Source organism: Ornithodoros turicata, chromosome 4 (genome assembly GCF_037126465.1).
Source record: "Ornithodoros turicata isolate Travis chromosome 4, ASM3712646v1, whole genome shotgun sequence".
Lineage (NCBI taxonomy): Eukaryota > Metazoa > Arthropoda > Arachnida > Ixodida > Argasidae > Ornithodoros > Ornithodoros turicata.
This window is the reverse complement of record NC_088204.1, coordinates 592,787-616,468: the sequence shown is the minus strand read 5'-3', so window position 1 is coordinate 616,468 and position 23,682 is coordinate 592,787. Positions and strand designations below refer to the sequence as shown.

Sequence of the window (23,682 nt, the reverse complement as noted above, 5' to 3'; positions counted from 1 at the left end):
TGCCGACATATGTCTGAAAGCGTCTGAGGAAAACCCGGGAAAAACCCCAGACACTAACTACACTAAACTTCACCGCATAGCACACTCCTAGCCAACCATCATCTCGAATGATATCGTTATCTGCCCCGGTTTGTTGAAAACGGGAGGCGTACGCCTTTTTTGTGACACTTATGCTGTTCATAATTGTCACAGAAAAGGCGTACGGCTCCCGTTTTCAACAAATCGGGGCAGATAACGATATCATTCCAGATGATGGTTGGCTAGGAGCGTGCTATGCGGTGAAGTTCAGTTTTAAGAGTGTACGCCTATCCCGTTATCAACAAATCAGGGCAGATAACGATATCATTCGAGATGATGGTTGGCTAAGAGCGTGCTATGCGGTGAAGTTCATTTTTAAGAGTGTACGATCGAGCACATTTAGCCAGCTGGGCCCGTGTATTATATAAAAGCATGGTCCCGCGATAAAATCGGGAAGAAGCAGCCAACAGGTACACGAGACAAGTCACGTCTTCATTTTATTGTGTGTTATGTTATAGATAAACCGGCAATCTATAGCGTATCTGTATGATAGACTGCCCTCTATCATCACGCTGATAAAGATGACGCTTCCGCCACGCCTGCGAGATCACATGCACTTGGCTTGGCTTTCACTGTCAGCGCACGTGGGCTAGGTAACGTGACAGCCTCTGGTGCCACACGGCTAGAGTACAAATACTTGGAGACGAATAAAACAGTTCGCTATCCAGATAAGCAGGCTGCCTATCAAAAACATTTTATTCCGAAAATATCTACACGCTTGAACACGAGAGCTTTTCTTGTCTTTATTTTTTTTTTTTTTTTTTTGTAGTTCAACGTTCCACACTCTTAAAAATGAACTTCACCGCATAGCACGCTCCTAGCCAACCATCATCTCAAATGATATCGTTATCTGCCCTGATTTGTTGAAAACGGGAGGCGCACGCCTTTTTTGTGACAATTATGAACAGCATAAGTGTCACAAAAAAGGCGTACGCCTCCCGTTTTCAACAAATCAGGGCAGATAGCGATATCATTTGAGATGATGGTTGGCTAGGAGCGTGCTATGCGGTGAAGTTCATTTTTAAGAGTGCAGTTTCAGTCGAGGGACACACGCTCACACCACCCATGGACTAGAGTCCACCATACCCAAATCCCGATTCATCCATTCAAGAAGACTCAGGCGAAAAATGGCGCTCATCAGCCGGGACCACGTGACCCAGACTGACTTCCCAACTTAGGAGGACTCGACGCGCCATCTGTTAGAGGTGAGATAAAATATTATATCGGGCTCCCTCATTTTACATCGACAGGCGGCAGCACAACATGGTCCTTTATTCTTCTACCTCAAACTCAAAGTAGCTTCTAGTCTACTTCAGAACAGTGCAGAATACAAATGACCGACTACATGATTGCTAATATAGGAATAATATAGTTGTTTCCAATGCAATCTCCGGCAGAGTGAGTAGTTCTGATCATCTCAAGTAATTTCTATATCAGCAATGCGTCAATTTTAGGCTAGGTGGCGCAAGCTTCCGCCCGCTTCTAGTCACGTGATGTTATCGCGAGGGCCGTCCTCGTATGTTTTGATTTTGGCCTCATTAAAGGGGAACCCCTGATCCTTTTTCAGAGTCGCCCTTTCTGGCTTTTTTTGTACGAAGCGCATTTCTGGCCTCCAAATGGATTGTTTGGAGAACGGAACTGGCATGCTGGTGGACAAGATCCGTGACAACGAAGTATGAGATTGTGATTTTATTTTATTTATTTATTTTGTTTACGCGTGTGGATGGTACCTCTGAGTGGAAATTTCCGCGGGACTACCTTGAACTTGTTCAAATGAATTTCTTGCGTTTGAGGTGAGCGTAGCTGCAGTGTATATAGTTGAAATGGCCACGTATTTTGTTTCTTTCCATTTCTTTTGTTTTTTACTTCGAATATCAGTTCCTGTGAATCCAGAAAAGGTGACGATATCTCTTCTTCCGCTTCCGTAAAATAAAAGGCAAGTTTATTGCTACGAACCTTATCCTAATAAATATGCTCCCGTGTCACCTGGCAATGACAGGGTCACGTGTTGCGGCCACTGTGATTCATTCGCTCGATATTGTGAAGGGGAAGCAGAGAGCAGGCACGACACAGTAGCTTGCATATGGATGGGCTACTCGAAAAGTCCTTCCTGTAGTAGCCGGGCAGGGGAGCCACAACTGCAAGCTAGGTGGAAGCTTACTTAATGCGATAAGTTGTGCCCGGATTTTTAGGCGCGAAAAAACATTGTTTTAGGCGCCGCTAAAAATTGCATTATATGCACTATAAATTTTTTTTTTTTCATCTGTAGACCTGAACGTACAAGACTAAGAACAGTGCCCCTTCTCACCATTTTGCCGTGTGTCAAACTCGTTGCAACAACAACAACAACAAAAAAAAAAAAGAGAGATTAAAAAAAGCTTCATGGACTCTTCTCGATGTAAACCGGCTATAGCGCTGCGAGTCCTAGACCTAGATGACTACAAAACCGTTACGTATATTCTATAACTACCCACGAAACAACACAATGCTGCGAGGGAAAGAAAGACTGGTAAGCGAATGTAGCGAGTAACCGATTTTCAATTCTCTTCTTTGAAGCGGACGTGCTACGTGACCCATGTCAACTTCGCCTGGCCAACAGTGTCTGGCCACTGCTTTAGGGCCATTATAGGCATTTTTCGATATTTCATCGGAGTTTTCGGCATCTACACCAAAATATGCACTAAAGCCGAAATAGGCATTTATAGGCCCCATCAAGTCTATACAGGAGGTTTCCCAGCACCCAGTCCGTGCTCCTGTATTGAAAACACACACAGAAATAGAGATACGATGATGTATTGAAAAGACACTATAAGAACTACGCGATAAAAAGAAATAGGCATTTGCCTAGGAATCTAGCTATAACGCAGCGGCACGCATGCCGATACAGATCCACCACGCAACGTGTGTGGCGTCATTCCGATAGACCCCTATTGGCTACTACCTTCCTTCACCTTTATTTTTTGTTGCCCTTCTTGTTCTCGTGCTTTGCCATAGTTACAGTACCGTAGCGCTGTTTTCCGTGCTAGCTTCATCTTCAGTAGACACAGGCCTTGCCAGCAGGACCTCTGTTTTGTCTTCCGCCTGAGGCTGCTTGGTCTTCTGAAGCCGGGTCAGGCGCAGTGATTTCCCCAGAAATTCACTACTGGGGGGGTATGCTTCCTGAAGGTTCCACTTGAGGAATTTTTTTTAGACACGGAAAGAATCCTGGCAAAACGGTGACATCTCTGCACAGCTTTCCCGTTTTATTTGTACATGTTATTACGTTAGAACACGGTACATTAGAATACATATTCATTATGAACGGCATTTCAACATTAACATGCATCATCGCACGACCGAGAAAGCAAAAAGGCTAGCACCTTGTCTCACGAATCTCAATGAATATCTAGCACACAGATTGGACAAATGCACGGTACGATCATCTGCGTGACTGTGGTCTTACAGCCCAAGTTTGACAGTACAGGATGTAATTCGCTGCGCCGGACTCTCTACCAGAACGTGTTGGTGGCCGACCTCGTAGGGGTCACCTGAGGAATTTCACGGGGGGGGGGGGGGAAATCCCTGGTCAGGCGCTGTGTCTTCTGGAATCCGGATCGTTCTGGGGTCAGGAATAGGACATGTGTGTGAAACAATGTCGTCCACATGCAGAAAATGCCGGACTATGAATACGTAGACAAGCTGGCTCTCCCGGTATGCCTCAGTTCGCCTCTACTGTCGCCTACTCGCTTGTCCCCTTCCCCTTGGTATCGTCGGTGAAATTTGAAGGGCTAGCTCTGCGATGTCTTGGCTTGTAGGCCAGCACTGGTCGCTCATTACCAAATCTTTGGAGGACTTCCTGCTTTGACGGTAAAGGGACATTTCTTCCCTATGGCAGTAATGAAGACCGACTTCTTCCTCTTGTACGTTGCAATAATACCCAAATCTTTCCACGTACGAAGCCAAGTATTCGTCAAACTCGCACATCTTAGCCAGCGTCCGTTGGTTCCGGAATCTGCCACCCTAGGCGTCGTTTCACCATCTTCGTCGCCACTTGTAGTAGTCGGGCAGGGAACCATTACTGCAAGCTATAGGTGGAAAGTTGTCTAATGCCACGCGGCGTGTGTGACGTCATGACGATCTCGGCTACTATACACTTCCTATAGAATCCTTTCCATTCATTCTGAATTATGTCTTCCATCAACAAGGGCGCAACCATCAGATTGAGCACCGTTTACTGGATCCTTATACAGTGTGTGCCAGAAAACGTATCATTGAATAATAATAATAAAAACTACGCCACCGATAGTCATGCGGTCAACGGCATTTGTTCTTACTGTGTTTTTGCCACCTCCTGATGTGAATGTTATGTAACGTAAGTTTAATGACGTGAATTTTTGCGAATTAACTCGGAAATTTGCAAAGTAAATGTCACTTTCTTTGCCCCACCAATGTGAAGAGCGTGCCGAATTTACTCAAATCCGTGATATACTTGACAAGGATATTGAGGAGCTATATACCATCGGAAAAAATAGTCTAACATCATGCTTTTCGGAGCACCCACAAAATAGAGCTCGACAATTTTTGAGTGCAATGGTTGCCAGTCCGACGAAAGGAGGTTGCAAACACATCCCACACAGGCATTGTACAAAAAGTGACAGTTCTTGAAATTGGGAGAAGGAAGGCATGATCCCAGCGGAAGCCGGATGCGATAAGCCATGCCTGTGTTATCTCTTTCTACTATCCATGGTGACCGAACCGAACCTACACTCTTAGAAATGAACTTGACCGCATAGCACGCTCCTACACTCTTAAAAATCAACTTCACCGCATAGCACTTATGCTGTTCATAATTGTCACAGAAAAGGCGTACGCCTCCCGTTTTCAACAAATCCGGGCAGATAACGATATCATTTGAGATGATGGTTGGCTAGGAGCGTGCTATGCGGTGAAGTTCATTTTTAAGAGTGTAGCCCATCTCGAATGATATCGTCATCTGCCCTGATTTGTTGAAACTGGGAGGTGTACGCCTTTGTTGTGACAATTATGCGGAACGTAATTGTAACAGAAAAGCTCCTGTTTTCAACAGGTCAGGGGAGAGAACCGTGTAGTTCGGGATGGTGTTTGGTTAGGAGGTCAAGTAAATGCCGTTTAATGCATTAAGTTTGCCGTGTGGGTTTGAATCTAACCCGACATGGCTTACATGAAGGGTGGGTCCAACAAAAACAATCCCCAGCGGATGTTACCTGAACTTTGCAAGTATACTTTTTCAGTTAGGTTCCTGTCATCATTCTGTGTCAAGTTACGCCTATAGGCACCGAGTAACGCATAGGCGGCGTTCTGCGCCCTCTGCGGGATGTTCTGTCGGAAGCTGTTGGAGGCCGGCGAAGTGGCCGTGGCGTGAGATATCGGTGTGCCTCCACGGCATCCAATCTGTTTTAGAAGTGGGGGCATTTCCACCACTGTGTGACAGAGAACAGTATTTTGGATGAGACAATTAAACAAAAAACAAGAGCGTTCCGGCTATAGTTCTGACCGATCCTTGACAAAATCCTTACATGTTGGATACGTTTTTCGTGCTTGACTTTTTTTTGAAATAGCATCAGTTTATTTTTATGTTTTTAGCGCGAGTGTTTCGGCAGTTAATTGTTGGCGCAATTGGGATATACATATAGTACTCTTACTGAGAACTATAGTATAGTATATAGATGGGTAGAAATCCAGCGAACCGGTAGAGATGTAGGAAGGGAGTTGCCTCAGGACAGAAGCCGCGGCTTCTGTCCTGAGGCAACTCCCTTCCTATAGTATAGTATAGTACTGTTATTGAAAACCTAGAAAAACTCAGTAAAGAAAATAGACTCGCAATAATGAAGGGGAATATAGTAAAAAAAATAACAAAAGTGGGACAAACGCAATGTGGACTTTCTTAAGAAAAGGAAAAACGACGAATGAAAATCGGATTTTAAAGAATATGCATGAAAGACGTCTCGAAACTGTTGATGATACTGCACCCTCAGTGTGCGAGGAAGAGCAGAGGGTTTAGACTCCTGCTTGGCACACCTCACATTACAAACGAAATGTCTGTTAGTTTAATAAAGCACTCGGCTCACTGAATGGTGTGAAGAAATACGACGTAACCATGTGAACCGCCGCTCGCTTTTTAGTTGCTAACTTTTCCACGGAACACGCTAAAAATTTGCCCAATACGAGTTTTTATCAAACATATTGTACTCAACTATGTCGCAGTTGACGTTTTGGGCATTTAGCTGTTTGCACGACGAGTGCAATGCAAAGAAACCGCGAGCACCAATGTTAGACGTGATCCGCTGTCCTACACTCTTAAAAATGAACTTCACCGCATAGCACGCTCCTAGCCAACCATCATCTCGAATGATATCGTTATCTGCCCGGATTTGTTGAAAACGGGAGGCGTATACGCCTTTTTTGTGACATTTATGAACAGCATAAGTGTCACAAAATAGGCGTACGCCTGCTGTTTTCAACAAATCAGGGCAGATAACGATATCATTCGAGATGGTGGTTGGCTATGAGCGTGCTGTGCGGTGAAGTTCATTTTTAAGAGTGTACCACCGCTGACGAGCGCTCTGCAAGGTGGCGCTTCGTTCGAGGAGAAACGCGTTGGCTCGGCGGTCCCTATAAAGCACTCGGATTTGGCGGGAGCGAGCAGTCGTCAGAACACATATCGTGATGTTGAAAGCGGAGTACGTCCGACGGACGCTGATGTATAAAGAAACAGGTCCGTCCGAAGACACTCGCATAAAAAAAAAAATACTTGGGATCCCGCAGTTTCCTGCCATGTGGAGCCTGTAGACCCACACGCATACACAGGAAACATTCTGTGCGTCTAACTAATATAATTTATTCGGCGTAATTAGTTATGATTATCGCAACCGAACACTTTACAGCGCGAAACTATATCGTGTAATGAAATGGTAACAACAACTTTATTGTGAGATGGTGAATGGGGAGTTTTCCATTGCTGGTGGTGATGCGGAGAATGGAATGGTAATGCATAATACGTGGTGCCCGAAAATTAAGTTATAGCACGATATTAAGAAAATGGTTCGAGTGTTGCTAGCAAAGAAAATAGCTCGTTAGATTTTTAAGTTGCAACGCGGTAAAATTCCCGTTTTATTATAACTGCAGGTCCTTCCTTATGGGACGCTTGTATTCAGGGGACAGGTGCTTCTTCGGGTGGTGTGCAAAGTGGGAGAATTTTAGCTCTCCGGTCGCCTTTTCATCACTACCGACTTGTCATTCAGAGAGAGAGACGGGACTGTTCTTCCGAACAAAACAGCCTTCTTTTTCCGCTCCGAAGCTTTACTGCACGGTCCTATATAGCGCGTCCTAAAGGCCCTTAAAATGTGTTTTTGAAACATTCAACCAATCTGGCAACACATCGAACGCCTTTCCTCAAGTAGATCCATCCTGCAACAAAGAACAACAACATCCGCAGCACTATTAAAGAACATCCAGACTCGTACCGGATAATAAGAGCAGACGACACATTCCACAAAAGCGGACAACATTTTCGAGCCTGCTTCGCAACGAGGAGCGTCTTGACGCTTTCCCCTTTTATTCTCAACCTCTTCTCGCTCACACGTAACTAAGCCACGTCGCTTAGAAAGTGAAGCGCATCATAACAGCGTGTAGTAAATTGCTCGCTTCCCTCGCGCCCTCTGTCCCGTGGAGGCGTGGCAGTATTGATGATCACGTGGTGCACGGTAGCCAATGCCGAGACGAGGAGGGACGATCGTGAAACGCCAGGAGCGCGATTGGAAGTGGGTTATCTTTCGTACTGTTGATATCGCAGGGCGCAATTGGGAGGAGGGTGATCTCCCTTCTCTCGACTTTGAAACGTCCTGAAATGAGAGAGACCCTTCTCGTAATGGATACCCAGTAAGGGTGCCACCTTTAGCCATATTTGCTGGAGAGGTTTTGTCTCCGCCTTTTGTCCGACAAACGGACGATGACGTGGCAGCTGATTCTACCAATTGTTCGGAAACCAGAAATTCAACGCTCGGATTATTATGTACTGGCACAGACTTTCGGTTTACGCCATTTCACATAGTGTGAGAGCGTAAGAGCCGGTGTGTACGTGTGCTATGCGAAACTGGTTTGTCTCAAAAAACGTATTCAGTATTCGGTAGAAATGAACATTTTCCCAAATTCTTACTTTTTTACTCGTTTTCACTTTTTAATGCGCGTCTCACAACATTGGTTGCGACCACGAGCAGTGTGTATGAGAGCAAGGAGGAGCATTTCAGGTTGTCACCCCTCGTTGTGAACCTTGCGTGAGAAACAAGTTTGCCTCAGAACGATCCTAACAGGCATTCGTGCTCCGAAGCGCTTTTGAAACGCTTTCATCATTACTAGGCGCGTACCTCGCTCACAAATTCAATTATCTGGGCGTGACAGAGGATCATTTTCACCAGTTTGCATAATTTGTGTTTAAAGCTACGCATTAGTGCCGCACAAAACTTGGAGGAACATCGAGACTGCACTCTGAAAACAAAACTTCACCGCAGGGGACGCTCTGCAACAACCATCACCTCAAATGATAGGGTTATCGCTTTTCATTCGAGAGAAAGAGTGGGGCGTACGCCTTTTTGTGTCAATTGGGATATAATGATAATTAACGTAAACTCCTCCCTCTTCGAATCAGAAGCGATAACCCTATCATTCGTAACACCGGTTGGCGCAGAGCGTGCTATGGGGTCAAGTTCTGTCTTTAGGATGGCGACGAAAGTTAATGCGATGTTTTTACATTCCATGCAACGCTCTTTCACGTGTCTAACTTGCACGCACACTCTTAAAAATTAACTTCACCGCATAGCACGCCAACCATAATCTCGAATGATATCGTTATCTGCCCTGATTTGTTGAAAACGGGAGGCGTACGCTTTTTTTTGTGACACTTATGCTGTTCATAATTGTCACAGAAAAAGGCGTACGCCTCCCGTTTTCAACAAATCAGGCCAGATAACGATATCATTTGAGATGATGGTTGGCGTGCTATGCGGTGAAGTTGAGTTTTAAGAGTGCACGTCGACCTTTCTTCCGAACAGCATATCCTTGAGAATGAGGACCAAAAGTCAACATTCTTTCCCATATCATCGTCATCATGTATCTCTCTCTTTCCCTAACCTTTCAATTGCGATGCATCTGAGAGATTACGCTAGATGAGGATATTTTACACCTCTGCAAAAGGATGTTATTTTTAAATAAAAATGGCTCGCTACGGATAGAACATGGCAGTGAGGAAAAAAGGGGGAAAGGTCAAATGCTTTTTTTCTCTAATGACGAATTGGGGTGGTCATTTCGTGGCAAGTCTTGTTTCTTTTTTTCTTTTCTTTTTCTTTTTTTTTTTCATATGTCGAGCTGTCATGTTCGCTTGGCCAAAATCTCGCACAGTAATCTCGCACATGTTCGCGTGGCGCTTGGAAGGCGCCACGCGAACATGTGCGAGATTACTCGAGGGATTTGCCAGCTAGCATTTTTTTTTTCGCACGGCATCGATACAACCGGGCAGCGGGTTGCCCAACTTTATCAGGTGTCGTCACATCCGCACTGCGAGGGTGGCGAGGTCCAGCATTAGCCCAAGTTCACGCGGGTTAGCAGACGACGGAACCCGCAGACGGGCGACCGCGATGCCCTAGCGTAATCCAAGCGACTAAAACCGCTAGATTCCTGGCATTCATGTTCGGATGGCAATGATCACGTGATCTAGCGCGGGTGCCACACTAGCAATTTCCGAACGATAGTCCCCGTTGCCACAAAATGACCACACGAATTCGCCATAAGAACCTTAATTCACAATACAGGGCGTTTCTTTTATATCTGTTATAGATTTAAAAACAAAAAGAAAGCTCTGACAGCACCTGATTCAATTTTTTACGGGTGGGTTACGCGGATGTCCTGTGGGAAAGCACGTGTAACTAGTGACCATTATTTGAATCCACCCTCATTTTCAAAAATCCTCAAACGAGCGTGTACTTTGTGCGTGTACAACAAACTTTGGTATGCAAATGAGGTAACACCAAAACTAAGCGAGCGCAAAAAGAGGGCGTTCGTGTCTGAGGGACACGTGTTTTGCAGTGATAGAGCTGAGTGGAATAAACGCTTATCTGCTGGGACCTCTTTCCGGCCCAGATAAGCCGAAGCGATGTCCTTGCTGCGCACGAGAAGTGCATAGCTCTGGTTTCCCTTCATTTACATTACAAAGTACATGCTCGTTTGAGGATTTTTGAAAATGAGGCTGGATTCAAATAATGGTCGCCTCCGATTCCACTGTCTCGCGTTGTTGCGAAAACATTCAATGAAAAGGTGAATTAATGGATTTGCTCATTCCCGTACGACGTCCGCGTAATTCGCGCGGAAATTGTAAAACGCCTGTGAAGCGTGCTCTCCCGCATCACGAGTCGTACAGAGGTGAAGAGCGCTTTACGGGTAAAGTTTCTGCTTCCAGTCGTTTTTTCCTCCACCATCTTTGTAACACAATTGTATAACACGGGACAAAATCGATGCTTTTCATAACATCGATACCTCCTTCACTCTTAGGACTCGTAGGTAAAAGTCTTACTAAAGGCCCAGAAAGAAAAAAAAAAAAGATTTCGTTGGCTGTAACAGTCAGTGAAGAAATGAAAATAACCTCATAACCGAGAAAGTGATCTTCTTCGAGAGCCGCATTTGTTGTCGCCTGAATGACACTGATTATGATTAGAAAGTGATCTTATCCCAGTCAATGAAATATTCCTGGAGACCAATATATACTTGGACTCCAGGAAGATTTCATTGACTGGGATAAGATCCCTTTCTCGGTTATGAGGTTATTTTCATTTCGTCACTGACTGTTACAGCCAACGAAATATTTCTTTCTTTTTTTTTTCTGGGCCTTTAGTAAGACGTGATGATCGCTCTTTGATAGGTTCGTGTTCGGATGATAAGTTGTGGACAGCAATGAAAGTTGCTTCTCAGACGAGAAACTAAGTAGCTGGTAGGATTACATGAGTACCATTTTAACACCGCGAAGCAAGAGCGGCTGTGTAAACTAGGCCGAAGGTTTTAGAGTAGAACAACACTCGACGTCTAAAGACACTATGCATTGTTACCATTCCACTTGACGTATAGGGATACAGGGATAAAAAGCCTTATCATAGCTGAAAACCCTTAGTCGTTGACGAAGAAACCTTCCTACATTTTTCTTATTGTCATACATTGGAAGGTGGTAAATACACCTACCAATATAATCGTTAATATTGGTACGAGAGAATTGGTGGAAAAAATGTCTCTCCCGAATATTAAGGCTAGTTTAGTTTTGATGTCCAACTATCGTTACGTGTTTGGCGTGATGGAAAGGGAGGCTTTATCCGTCGGTAAAAGCCCCGCACAGATATTAGCGGAGATAACGTAAGATTACCGCAGATACGCTAATAGATATGTCAATTAGCGCAAATGAAGATTAGCGCAGATAACGTAACTGTCAAGTTGAAAGTTGAATATCACCCGGTTCACTCCAATACCGATGCGTTGTAACCGCCTTAGAGCCAACGTGCGCCCTCCCATTGGGCCTTTTCCTTCCTTTGAGCGGCGAGGAGGATAGAGAGAGTGCCCTCTCTCTCTTCCTCCAGAGTTTGTAACACGCGCGCGGAGTTTGTGTGACGAGGATCCAGTTTTGAGTGTGCCAAAGATGAGCGCCGGCCGGGGAAGTGCAGCATCGTCTTCGTCGGGGGTGGATGGGACTTTGTTGCTGGGACTTCGCGGGAGCGCAGAGCGATACCAGAGGACCCCGAAGTGCGCCCGTTGTCGCAACCACGGTGTGGTGTCGGCGTTGAAGGGGCACAAGCGCTACTGCCGATGGCGGGACTGCGTCTGTGCTAAGTGTACCCTGATTGCCGAGAGACAGCGGGTGATGGCAGCCCAGGTGGCCCTCCGGAGACAGCAAGCGCAAGAGGAGAACGAGGCCCGAGAGCTCAGCTTGCTGTACGGCTGCCACGACGGACTGCTCGCTATGCACCGGGCCGGTTACACCTTTTCGGCTGCCATGACGCACATTCTCGCCAACTCGGCTAAAAGTCCCGGTAAGTCCTCATTTCGCACTCATCGTCCATTCTTTTTTGTCCTTTCTCGTTCTACGCGTAAAAAAAATCATTTTCTCACCATCCGGAAACGAAACACTCCCCTTTTCCTTCGCTTTAACAGCATTATGAGATTTTCCGTAACTATACGAAGGCAACGCAAAAGCGAACTAGGCAATAAAATTGAAACTGATGCAAGTCTAACGCATACGTATACTGAATATCGAGAACAGGAGCTATGTCCTACGATAATTTTCAAAGTTTCTACCCGAGTAAGTGAAAAAGAAAAAAATGTTGCATATTGCGGGCAGCTAAATGGGAATTGGTGTAGGAGAGGTCCCTTGACGGGGAACATGTTTCTATTGACATCATACGGGGTGTCATGACTTGGAAAGGAAGAGAAATCCCAGTTCATCTTTGTTACCTTATCGGTCTGTTGACGACCGAATTAAATACCCCGGCTGGGTTCTCAAAGATTACCGAGGAGGAGCGAAATCATTTCCTTCGTACTAATTCACTTTGCATGGGACAGTCCTTGCGTATTTTATTCATCATTTTTCCTAAGCCTAAGCGTCGTATTAATATGACTCACGAATTGCATTAAAAGTATCGCCTTTCAAAAATGCGGCCGGTGCAAAATGAGCTGCCCATAATTCGGTTAAATCGGGCGTCGGGTGAAGTAATAATTAGAAATCGGGGCTTTGTCGCGAGACAGCTGCAATTATGAGCGACGATTAATTTTTCACCTGAGGGTTCCCTAACGGACGCTTAACACACGACATGCAACTTGTACCCTTCCACCAAGTTGCCACAATCATCGGGCGGGGATTCAGCAGAACGAGCCCCGAAGCAACTAGAAAGACAAGAAATCCGGTTTTGTCTTGACAGCAGCAACAGCAGGACTAATACGCTCTAAAGTAGAAATCTGTGGTCACGCCGTGATTAGATGCGGAGGAAAAGGCAAACAAAGATACGTGATTGGATCATTGTCCAGATCACGTGTGCGGAACGAAGGAGGAAAAGCCGCACACCGTCTAGGAGTTTACGGCAGCAACTTTCGGCAAGTTTGGAAACTGTAGTTGCCGGCGGATGTGGAGGCCAGGGTCGCTTCGTCAAAGAGCTTACAGAATATATACTGCTTATCAGAAACTCAAGTGCTTAGATCTGTCACGTCTCTGAGGGAAATTGCAACGTAGTTATTTTCCCGAAGAAAGTGTACGGGCAGAAAGCAGGCACAGGCGTAGCAAAGTGTACACAATGGCTGCGGATCATTTTGAGCTCCCGGCAATATGCGCGCATAGTAAAAGCAACGTTCATGCACACTCAATGTAAACGAATCTGTGTTTAGTGCATTTTCTCCACCCTGATACATGTCCTTATCTTTTGCAACATTTCTTCTTTTAATTTCTGTTCTACGAGAGATCGGACTAAAGAGGTTTAGGAAGCTGGAAATTTATGAAACACTAATGCATTTCACGACGTGAAAGATGTGTCCCGCATAGACGGTGTAAAACCAATATTCTTCACCTTAATCTTGATTCTAGCGATGTATTCATTGCCCAAGAAACCTCGGTCTAGAAGCGCCAACGGGATTTTCGGATGTTTCGGGGGTGAAATCATTCTCCTCCATGTAAAGTTCCCGTAGAACACAACCCGCGAGCCTCTTCACTTTGGCAACTTGTCTCTCATCAGCATACCAGCCAAGTGCGTTGATCCCGGCCGAGTACTGCAGTGTACGTGACACCAGGGGTTTCAAATCGTTCAAGTTATATTCAAGTGTTGCTTTGTTGCGTACATATTAACCCTTCGCGCAACACGCGAGTCAAGATTGCGGCACGGGATTTTGGTCTTGTTCGCGAGCCGTCACTTGCCAGCTGTGTGCAATAACACAAACGTTCATGAGCTCATGTTGGAAACTTGATTACGTCTTTCAAAGTACTCAACTGGAGTGTTTCCAGGTGTCGTGGTGTTGTGCATGCACTGCAAGAGAGATTTCAACTAACTAAGGGGCCCTTTTAATGAGAGTAGAGGAAAGAATGTGTTCAAACGAAACGGAGCCTATACTATAGCGAAGGATATAGCGACACAGTTTATACGTGGGTGAAAGCCGTCTCAACAATTTATGGAATGTACACAAAGATAAGACAGTTTCACCCGGAAACATTTTTCTAAGGACCGATTCTTTCCACTGAATCATGTCGTCTTTGACATGTGAACGGGCTCATACTGGTTTCAGTATTCACGTAGCTACCGGTAAAATTGCACATCACTGAAAGAATTGCCAAGTCGCGAGCGAGCTGACTGTAAAACCCAGATGGCCTCTTCTCTTCTTTCCTTCTTGTCCTTTTCCTTTTTTTCTGTCTTTCCCGTTTTCCTTTTTTTTTTCGGAATAGCAAGCCGGCTTTTGCTTGGCTAACCTTTCCTTTCTTTTTTTTTCTTAATAAGCATATACCCTCACAGGGACGGTGATAACAGACACTTGGTCCGTGTGTGTCTGTTGTCGTCGGGTTTTACAGTCATATAGCACTGTCATTCGATGCAACATCATTTATTTCGCCCTTTTGCGTCACTTGATTGACGGGCACTTTTAGATTGGTAGAGGTCGTACCACTGGGCGACTTCCCATGATTTTCGAGTGAAAGTGGTAACGTTTTCCTCCAGACTCTAAGGAAATGTACAGCAGCTCGCTTGTGCCCCTTTCAAGTGCAGTCGGACGGGTGCAAATGTCGCAGAGAATTGATTATTCTAGTTGGTTCAGCAATGTGAAATGCAAGTGTGCAATACTTCACCGAAGCCGACGGTAGACATCCAGCCTTTCCATGACGCAGAGGATGCGTCCCGTCCGTCTGTCATTTTCCAGTCGCGACCACGTGGTCGCGACACGTAAACTCCGCCTATGTCTCGGGTTTATTTTACGGGTGTCCTTCCTTCATCATCTTCATATAATGCTCCATGCTCTAATGGGGTAAAGGTATCACACCAGTGCGGTGAAACACCCCATCTCATCTATCGTTGTTGTTGTCCTGGAAAAGTGAGCAATATTTGCGTCGCTCGGAATCCTAACCGAGTAACGTTGGTAAAGACACGTTTAGCAGCTTGTTGCTGGTAAACAACAAGTTATACGTGGGGCAGGAAACGGCCAGTAAAATTGCGCCCAAGTATGATGGGAAAGAATTTGTCAAGCAACAGTGATCCCGTCTCTTCTTTTAGACCCAGTGTTGTTTTGCCGCCGTACTTGTGCAGTTGGTGGCGACGCAGATTCAATTTTCTAAAAAAAAAAAAAAAGAAAAAAAACTCTGAGCGCAGTAAGAGCACTGAGGCCATGGAAGTTCCTCTTGACATCACGTGAAATCTTACAAAGTTCAACAAACGTAGCTCCACTTTCACCTTTGATGGACAAACTCTATCCCGTCGTGGATATCGCGCATTCCAGTCCACCATTACTCACTAAATGGTAGCGGTAATTAAAAAGGCAGAATCATTTTCCCAGTTTATTAATGAACATCCTTCTATAGAAAAAGTGTATAGAACAGCCATTAAAGATGGAACGGTCATAAGTGTCGTAATGAAAGAAAGGGCGCTATATTGGGTTTGGGTGTGATTAATGGAGCTCCGAAGGCAGAGCTATAAGCTTGTCTGACGGTCAACTGACGTACCTCAGAACGCTGTCCGAGCATCGCGACTTTTCCGGGTGGACGTGCGTGGTCTGCTTGACCAAAACTTGGGTTTTATCTCATAAAACCTACGAATGTGACGTATTCTAATTAAATAAATATCACCATTTATTACGTATGAAAAATGGCGCCCGCGTTCTAAACCCCCAATTTGACAGCAAGTGAAGGTGTAGCATATAGATGAGGCAAACGGAACATAAATAAGGTGCACTTTTCCACAACAGTCTTTTCTAGCGGATGTAAATAAACAGTTTTCACTGGCAGGTTGGCTAGAAAATGTGGGAAATATGGGAAGAAGTTTCATTCTACGATCCTCAAGACCTCAGGGGACATGCACTAACGTCATCGCCGTTCGCCTTTACAGGGGACAACACCCTCAGATTCTTTATCGTGAACGAGTCTAGAAAATGCGTTATTCTTTCTATATTACGAACGTATCTTAGGAACCGAAAGTCATATCGCCGGCTGCTGTTATTCCCCACCTGCGTAATCTTCCACAGAATGACGTCAGTAACAACGTATTCCAGCGCACGTGCATGCAAGCCCCGACCCTAACAGGCAGTCCCTACTGCCGTATATCGTCGCACAAAACCCACTCGAGCTGTGTGACGCCAGGTGGCGCCGATTGACCATTTGAACGCGCCCCCACGCGGTGTCTACTTTTAAACGCCCCACGTGATCAAAAGCGATCATAGAGGCTAATCCCCTAGGATAATCGGCCGTTCAAGTAGCACCGTCTCGGATCGCTTAGTTGCAGAGTGACTCTCGCACAATATTGGATATACTTCTATAGAGTCGGTTTCAAGTGGCCTTTAATCCTAAACGGCTTCCTTTAGGAAAAAGGGTTCCTTTGTTAATATCGTCTTGGTGAGGGTTCTTCTCTGGGGCTCCACCTGCGTGGGTTAAGGGTATGTCGCGGTTTGCATTTCTTACCACACGCACGGTACACACGCGTTACGGACAGTTGTCATGGCAACGAAGTACGGCGAGCCAGATAGCAAACGCACCCCAAGAGTAGGGCTCCAACGAACTCCATGCTGTCCCTCCGGCTACGCAGCCGACAAACGAGCCACTGGAGATAGAGTGGAGCTGTGATTGGTCAGCCGTTTTCTGTATCAAGAACGCATCTGTTTTAACAGCGTGACAACGGTGGGAATTATGTAATGTGACGTACAAACATTACAGAATGTGCTAACGGGAACACGCAGTTGGAAATGATTTGCTTTCGTTCACCAGTGATGGAAAGTCGGGTTTAACACCATAGTGAGAGCAGTTAAAGTTTGCAATAGATGTTGGCAACTATGACCGCAGTGGATGGACGTCCTCATGCCAGTAGAAGAACTGTGACGTCACCACTCCATTGACGAGCAACACGAGAATCCTCCTTTTCTGTCCCCCAGTTTAAACCGTTTAAAAAGTTGCAGCTCCGCTCTAAATCAGACATCTTTGTTCCCTTTTGTTGTTCCCTACTCTATTGAGCAACCCAGGTGGTTGGTGACAAGGATCTTCTTCTTCTTCTTCACGTGTGACACGTGACAATTGCCGGTGGGACCATTGTCGTACCCGCTGGGTCATTTAATTCGTAACTTGGTTCTTTTTTGAAAGCCCAGCAGTTGTTGCATGCGGGCCCCCCTATTGTGTGTTCCTCTCTTCTTTGCTTTCGGTGTCTGCCAGTTGTTGTGTCAAGAGTATGCGTAAGTGCGACACTAAAGTATGAGTCCAAACTATTTTAATAGTCTCTTATTTTACAATTTCGTGACGAAATATATTGCCAAGTTAAAAGACGGATTCCCTGCTGGACAGATGTCTGGGAAGTCCGACAGGGAGCTTGAGCTCTGCGCACGGTCGTACATCCGTACAAAGGGTGGTAAAGAGAGAGCGAAAGAATTTCAGCTTCTATTATGCGGCCCCAAAAGGAGCTGCCAAAATATTGAAAGCGAACAACTTGAGGAGCAAATAATTGTAGCGGGGAGGACATATTTGAGTGTCCGGTGACGCTTTTCATGGTTCACTGCAGGGACAATGCGGAAAAAGTATGCGGAGTCCGGTTGCGTTCTATCGGATAATGTCTTATTTTGAGTCACGTCTGAAAAAGGACGATTAATTACGGTTATCACCTTTGCGATTTTGTGGACCTCGTTTCTAAAGTTCCATCCCATTTGGAAGAACTCGACTTGAAAAGGGTGTTTCGTGTCTCTTCCAAACATAGCCCGTTGAGCTTTCAGTTTTTTCTTTTTTTAGTTTCTGGATCTCACAAAAGATGCCGGTGACAAGATAATCGAGCTCACTTGATGCTCCGTTCTTATTCATCTTAACTTGGATAAGAAGCGACAAAAGGTGGACTTTAGGTTGCCCGATGCGCCTACATCAGTGTGAAGCGCGAAATAAACTACAAGTTTCTTTCGAAAACGAATACTGATATTCTGGAAAATGTTCAGAAGCGTCTTGTAAAAATGATACACGATAGATTTTTCGCTCGAGTAGTGTGCCAACAATTCCTCCAGAGAGTCGCAAACGGCTTCATCGATTGCCCCGCCCTGTTAACAGCCGTGAATTTGCGTGTGTCAGCTAAAAGAAGCAGGAATAACGAGTTATTTTATCCTACACTCAACGACGTCAACGACGTATTCGGGTCTTCTCATACAGTGACAGTTTGTCGGACATTGATATATTTCATTCTCTTAGAGTTTTAAAGACCTATGTTAAGAAATGTGATTTTACCTCGATGTCTATGTTCGGGTTCTGTCAATTTTTGTAATTTTATTGCACGACTACGCGCATTATCGACTAGGCTCCGGCTGCTGAGCACTGAAAACAAACGCAAATAAATAAATAAAAAACGCAGCTCTTGCGAAAATCCCATGGTCAAGTCACATGTTTAGATGGGAGTAAAAAGATATCGCCCCATTTGGTGTGGTGGTGTTAAATACTGGATTCCGGCCGGGATCAACTGACAAAGGGTCCGGACCGCTATTCTTGTTGCATATAGCCCAGACCGACTAAATTTCATTTTTCATATCTTAGTGCATAAAATACGTTCCACATTGCCCCCTGGAGGGAAGTACTTTAGGGCCCACATATAGTAGAAAGGCAGCCCCACATATACCCGCACGCTGCTATAATACAGAGATCATTGTATGCCGTCAGGAAAAATGTTGTAGGACATTTCGCCTAGAATGTCTCGTCCCTCATATGAGCTTTCTCAATACAAGCCCGTTGAATATACGCGTTTGAAAGACGCCTCTTTCTCTTCAAAGGCGCTGCCAGTAATTTGACGTTGCTTCGATGCCTCGTAATTTTCTACGGCGTTTTGTTGCAGGATATTCTTTACGTATGAACGTATTTTTTTCTCTTTCTTTATCGCAATAAGTAGAAGAGATTGGTGGTCTCGACTTGGCCACGAAAGGGAGCTGACTCTTTTTCTTTTTTTGTCTATCATGGTGAAAACTCATGGATGTGTACAAAAGAGAGACAACAAACGTCACGTTTAAGTGTCCTCCGCCAGGGAGCTGTCAGTGCTCAATGAATGCAACTCGGTTCAAACTTGAGTTTCCGAAGACCAAAGTGGCAAATTGACGCCTTCTCCTCTCCATACACTCAGCTTCTGAAAAAAAAAAAAAACAACTTTATTTGAATGATCATCGACAGGGACTTCCTCTGACTTCTCTTGAAAACTACGTATCCATAGTTGGTCATTGTAGTTGACGTACTTGAAATGCCCCGACTTTACGGTACCGGAAAAGAACATATTCGGGCGAGTCCCCGTGGTGTGGGAAAAGCCATGATTGGTGAAGCCGTTGTGGCGGCAGGTGAGGACATATGCGCTCGCTGTTGTTGTTGTTGTTACTCGCCAGTGATTGTGTCTGAAGGACCCTTGAGGGCAATATATACATTGTGGAGGCAGCCCCTTTCCTGGAACTACATAAAGTCGAGACGTCTGTATAGGAATCGCAGTCTGTTCGTTTTATGTATTCGAGGGATGACGAGATGTTTTATGAATGAGCAACAAACCCTGGAAAATACCACTGGCGCGCTCAATAAGGAAAAGAAGAGGTTCACGTCCTCATAAATTCGCTATGCGTAATAACCTCGTTGACACATCATGCACAGTTTTCAAAGTTTCCCTTATAATCGCATGAAGAATGACCAACACTTAGCGCATATTTCAGAAACGGTAGCCAAGCTTTATTAAATTCCTCCGCGGCGCATTCATTTTAGGTGCACAGAGAAGTCAATGTTGCGCAAGTTATAACTATGTGACTTTTATGAGGGGATGCGGTTCATTGTCAAGTTGCTTAAATGAACGATGGGAGGTTCCAGGCGGGATGATCGAAATTTATATGGGGTGAGCAGAAACATCTTCATTGTTCGGTGTATATGCTTTGTGCGTCTGCTTGCCAGTGTAGAAGACGACAATGATGCTAAGTCGCGATCAGACGCCTGGAGTTGCAGACGATAAGAACTGCGGATGTTTCCAATGAAGCTGGGTTCGTGTGCGTTGCCATGAACATGGAAAAGATATCTTCATTATTATTAAAATAGGGAGGTCCATTGTCGTTGTATCGGCGAGATATCGTAGCTGTACGTCATGTTCAGAAGGCAAGCGTGTACTTACTCGTTTGTAGAGTATCGCCCCCTGGCGATGGAACTCCTCAATCGTTGTTGTTATTGCTCGTCTGCTTGTCTGCTCGCGACTGTAGCAGACGACATATTTTGACCAGAATGCATACGTACGCGTGTGACACTCATGGAAAATGGATGCTTCCTAGGAGTGACGGACACTATATGTGGCCTTATAATGGACAGCGATAGCACCGCAAAGCAACCGTGTACAGACCTGGAAAGGTCTGGAGGAAAAACGCGTCCCAGCAGTTGGGACCTAATTAAATGTCCTTATGAGATGTGATTTAATCTAATAACCGTCCTCGCAGTCTTCCCTTTATGAGGCCCAGAAACAAATTCACTTCTGACGGGCGTCTAGCTCATAATCGGACGTAACCCGAAGCTAGCATTCCTCTGTGAGGAGGGCACGCGTGGCACGCAGCAGAGCCATAAAGCCTCCCTTTTGTCATCTAACTTTCCTGACAGTCTCTCTCTCTATATAGTCTTTCCAACACGGGGACACCTTTGGCGCATTCTTGGCCGCCTCCAATAATACTATATCGCTTATTAAATTTCCACCTAGAGGCTGGAATGTGACGGGTGCTATCTAATCGAGGGTCACACGCTTTATTAATGGCAAGGAAGGGCTAAAAGAATTTCCCACCGTCCAGATTATTATTTGTGCTGGTTAAAATAACGCGCACTCCATGTGTTGTTGGAGGGCTGCAATAAGAGATGAACAATACATAAGTAGTCTCTTTTTCAATCGATAAAAGTCGAATATGTTGTTGAAAATTTCACCCGAGTTGAAGATTCCAAAGATTACAATGCCCTTCGAGGCGCAACCATTGGCAAGCGTCAGTATAAACCTTGCCGGTATTGGATGGGGGTGCAAAGACTGCTTTCCCATTATTTCCCGGTGCGGAATAAAACAGGGACGTCTGGAAAGGATGTAGCCACACGAGGGGGCAATTGTGCCAACATAAAACAGCACGAGGTGTCAATGGCGACGGGTGCTTTAATCGAATACATCTGCAGACGCGTTATTTCCAGACGCGCGGCCCATTCTGAACGCCACACGGTGGCAGATTTTGGAAACGCCTCGTAAAATTCAGCAGTGTCGGCACAATTGCCGCGTGGGAAGGACGGTCTGTGTAATATAGTGCAGGATTTTCTTTCTCGCCGCACGTTTATGGTGGATCTCTACACATGTCTGAGCTTTGTTTTCCCTTTTTTTAGAGTGGAAACGCAGCCGGCTGAGTTCGGACGGTCCCGAACCGAGCAGTAGCAGCTCGGCAGGAAGAGCGAGTCCCCCATCCCCATCCTTGGAGCAATCCCAGCGACGTCACACAGACGACGAATCCTCTGGTGGTTCTTCCATGGACGATGGTGACGTTGGTGGACCATCTTCCCCGGTAGAGCCCCTGGCTCTAGACTCGAAGGGACCCCCGGTAGAGCCGGCGACCCAAAACAGGAGATCCCCTCTGGATACGCTTTGTCGGGTTTTCCCTTCAAAGTCCCAAGATGCTCTCCAGGCTGTTCTTGATAAGTAAGTACCTCTGGAGAGTTTCTTTTTCCTGGTCGCCAACTAACATTGTATTTTCGATCCGATTCATGGCAACTACAAGAGAGCAAAACGCTCTGGAGACCGCTCATAACAAACCATGTCCTTATAGGTGTAAGGGTGATGTCCTACTAGCCATCGATCAACTCCTTCTCACCCTCCGCCAGGACGAACCTTCTCCATCATCCTCCTCACCACTAAGTGGTGCAGCCGTTCCTCCACCACCTTTTATGTCTCTCCTGCCGACTATGGCGTCCTCTCAACAGGCCTACCACCAGAACTTCCGCAGGCCGTACCCACCACCAGCAGCACACGTACCCACTGGTCTCCTGACAGTTCCCGCGTACCCGGGACTCTTCCCTCAGGGGCCTCTACGACCTGAGCTCGGCGTATTCAACATGGCCATGACTAACGAGGGAGGTCGTAAAAAGTCGGGAAAATACTTTGCGGAAGATGTCTGGCACGGTAGGGCACCTGATTCGCCAGCTGATGAGAAGAATGGAGATGGGGTTTGAATTCAAATTCAGTCATGGTTTACGATGCTTTCGAAGCCGAACGACACAGCTGCATGCGAGCTATAGTTACGCCATTTGAATGCAAAAGTGTCCCTCTCATTACAATTTTCATAGATAATAAATTGCGTGTCCTACTCTCTCTCTCTTTGAAGCTGGATGAAAATAGACCAATAGGAGTGACCAAGTTTCGACCAGTACCGCATAAAATGTATACAGAAAGCGTTCGTTGGCGCAGCAGAAGGACGACGGCAGCTGCACAAAATGGTGATGTGTGCTTGAATACAGATAACGCGAGAAGCCTTTTTGGGATGGTGTCAGCCAAACACTCCTCTCAAGGGTGAGAATGCGATAAGTCTTTTCGCGATGTCCCGCGCTTGTCTTACCTTCTTTGCTTGTACACTATGTATGTAGGGAAATAAGAATGTATTATAAAACGATAAAATTTTAATGTCATCTTAGCGTGTAAAGCTCTTTTTACTGCTTTATAACTATATGTTGACAGGGTGGTAAATCTAGAAGGTTCCTCGGGCTACTGCTTGTGAGGAAATTTTTGTGTCTGTATCTAACCATGTATAGTGATGATTTCGTGTTGTGTCGCATCTATGCAATGTGTTCGTAATGAGTCTTGGCAGTAATATGATGTTACATTTGCAAGCCACGTTCACTCGTAAATCAGCAGGTCTGTTTATGGGAGGAAGATAGTATACGATAGCGGGGTTTATTATTGCCAATTAGCTGACGTTATCAACAGTATGTTCTCAATGTTCGGTTACCTCGTTGTTGCCCTACGAAGGAATGTCTTACAAGATATCTGTGCATTGTTGTAAAGATACTATGTGAGTATACGAATAAATATTGGAAACGAGATAGTCTGTGTCGATTCTCAACAGACATGGGGAACGATTTAGTCCCAAGGGGAAAAACAACGTCGGCAAAATGCCGGGCTGACGTGTGCTTCCGACATAAAAGTAGTTGTCAGTGCTTGCAAAAGGAAAAAAAGAAAAAAAGGTGGGGCCAAGGTTGGGCAAGTTTGGGTATTCACATTGGCCTTACTCGACCCGACATAATGCTGCCAACATTGGTCCAATGTAGCAGACCGACCTATAAGACGTGGGGCCAACACAGGGCCGATGTAGAACCAAGTCTGAGCACTCAGTAGCCGGCCCTTAGTCGTC

General features: G+C 45.5%; 1 protein-coding gene across 1 annotated transcript; it reads left to right on the top strand.

Annotated features, from left to right (window-relative positions):
* Positions 1-11,665: 11,665 nt before the first annotated feature.
* Positions 11,666-23,374, top strand: LOC135392603 (doublesex- and mab-3-related transcription factor A2-like). The gene is made up of 3 exons (XM_064623309.1): positions 11,666-12,155; positions 21,668-21,977; positions 22,105-23,374. Exons 1-3 carry the CDS (start codon positions 11,765-11,767, stop codon positions 22,505-22,507), a joined length of 1,104 nt encoding a protein of 367 aa, XP_064479379.1. The 5' UTR covers positions 11,666-11,764; the 3' UTR covers positions 22,508-23,374.
* The last annotated feature ends 308 nt before the right edge of the window (positions 23,375-23,682 follow it).

What these genes read in the sequence shown, in the direction of transcription:
- LOC135392603 (XM_064623309.1), top strand. Translation starts at nt 11,765, where the DNA reads ATGAGCGCCGGCCGGGGAAGTGCAGCATCGTCTTCGTCGGGGGTGGAT. An exon ending in CAACTCGGCTAAAAGTCCCG is followed by an intron (nt 12,156 to 21,667) that starts GTAAGTCCTCAT and finishes CCCTTTTTTTAG; the next exon opens with AGTGGAAACGCAGCCGGCTG. An exon ending in CTCCAGGCTGTTCTTGATAA is followed by an intron (nt 21,978 to 22,104) that starts GTAAGTACCTCT and finishes ATGTCCTTATAG; the next exon opens with GTGTAAGGGTGATGTCCTAC.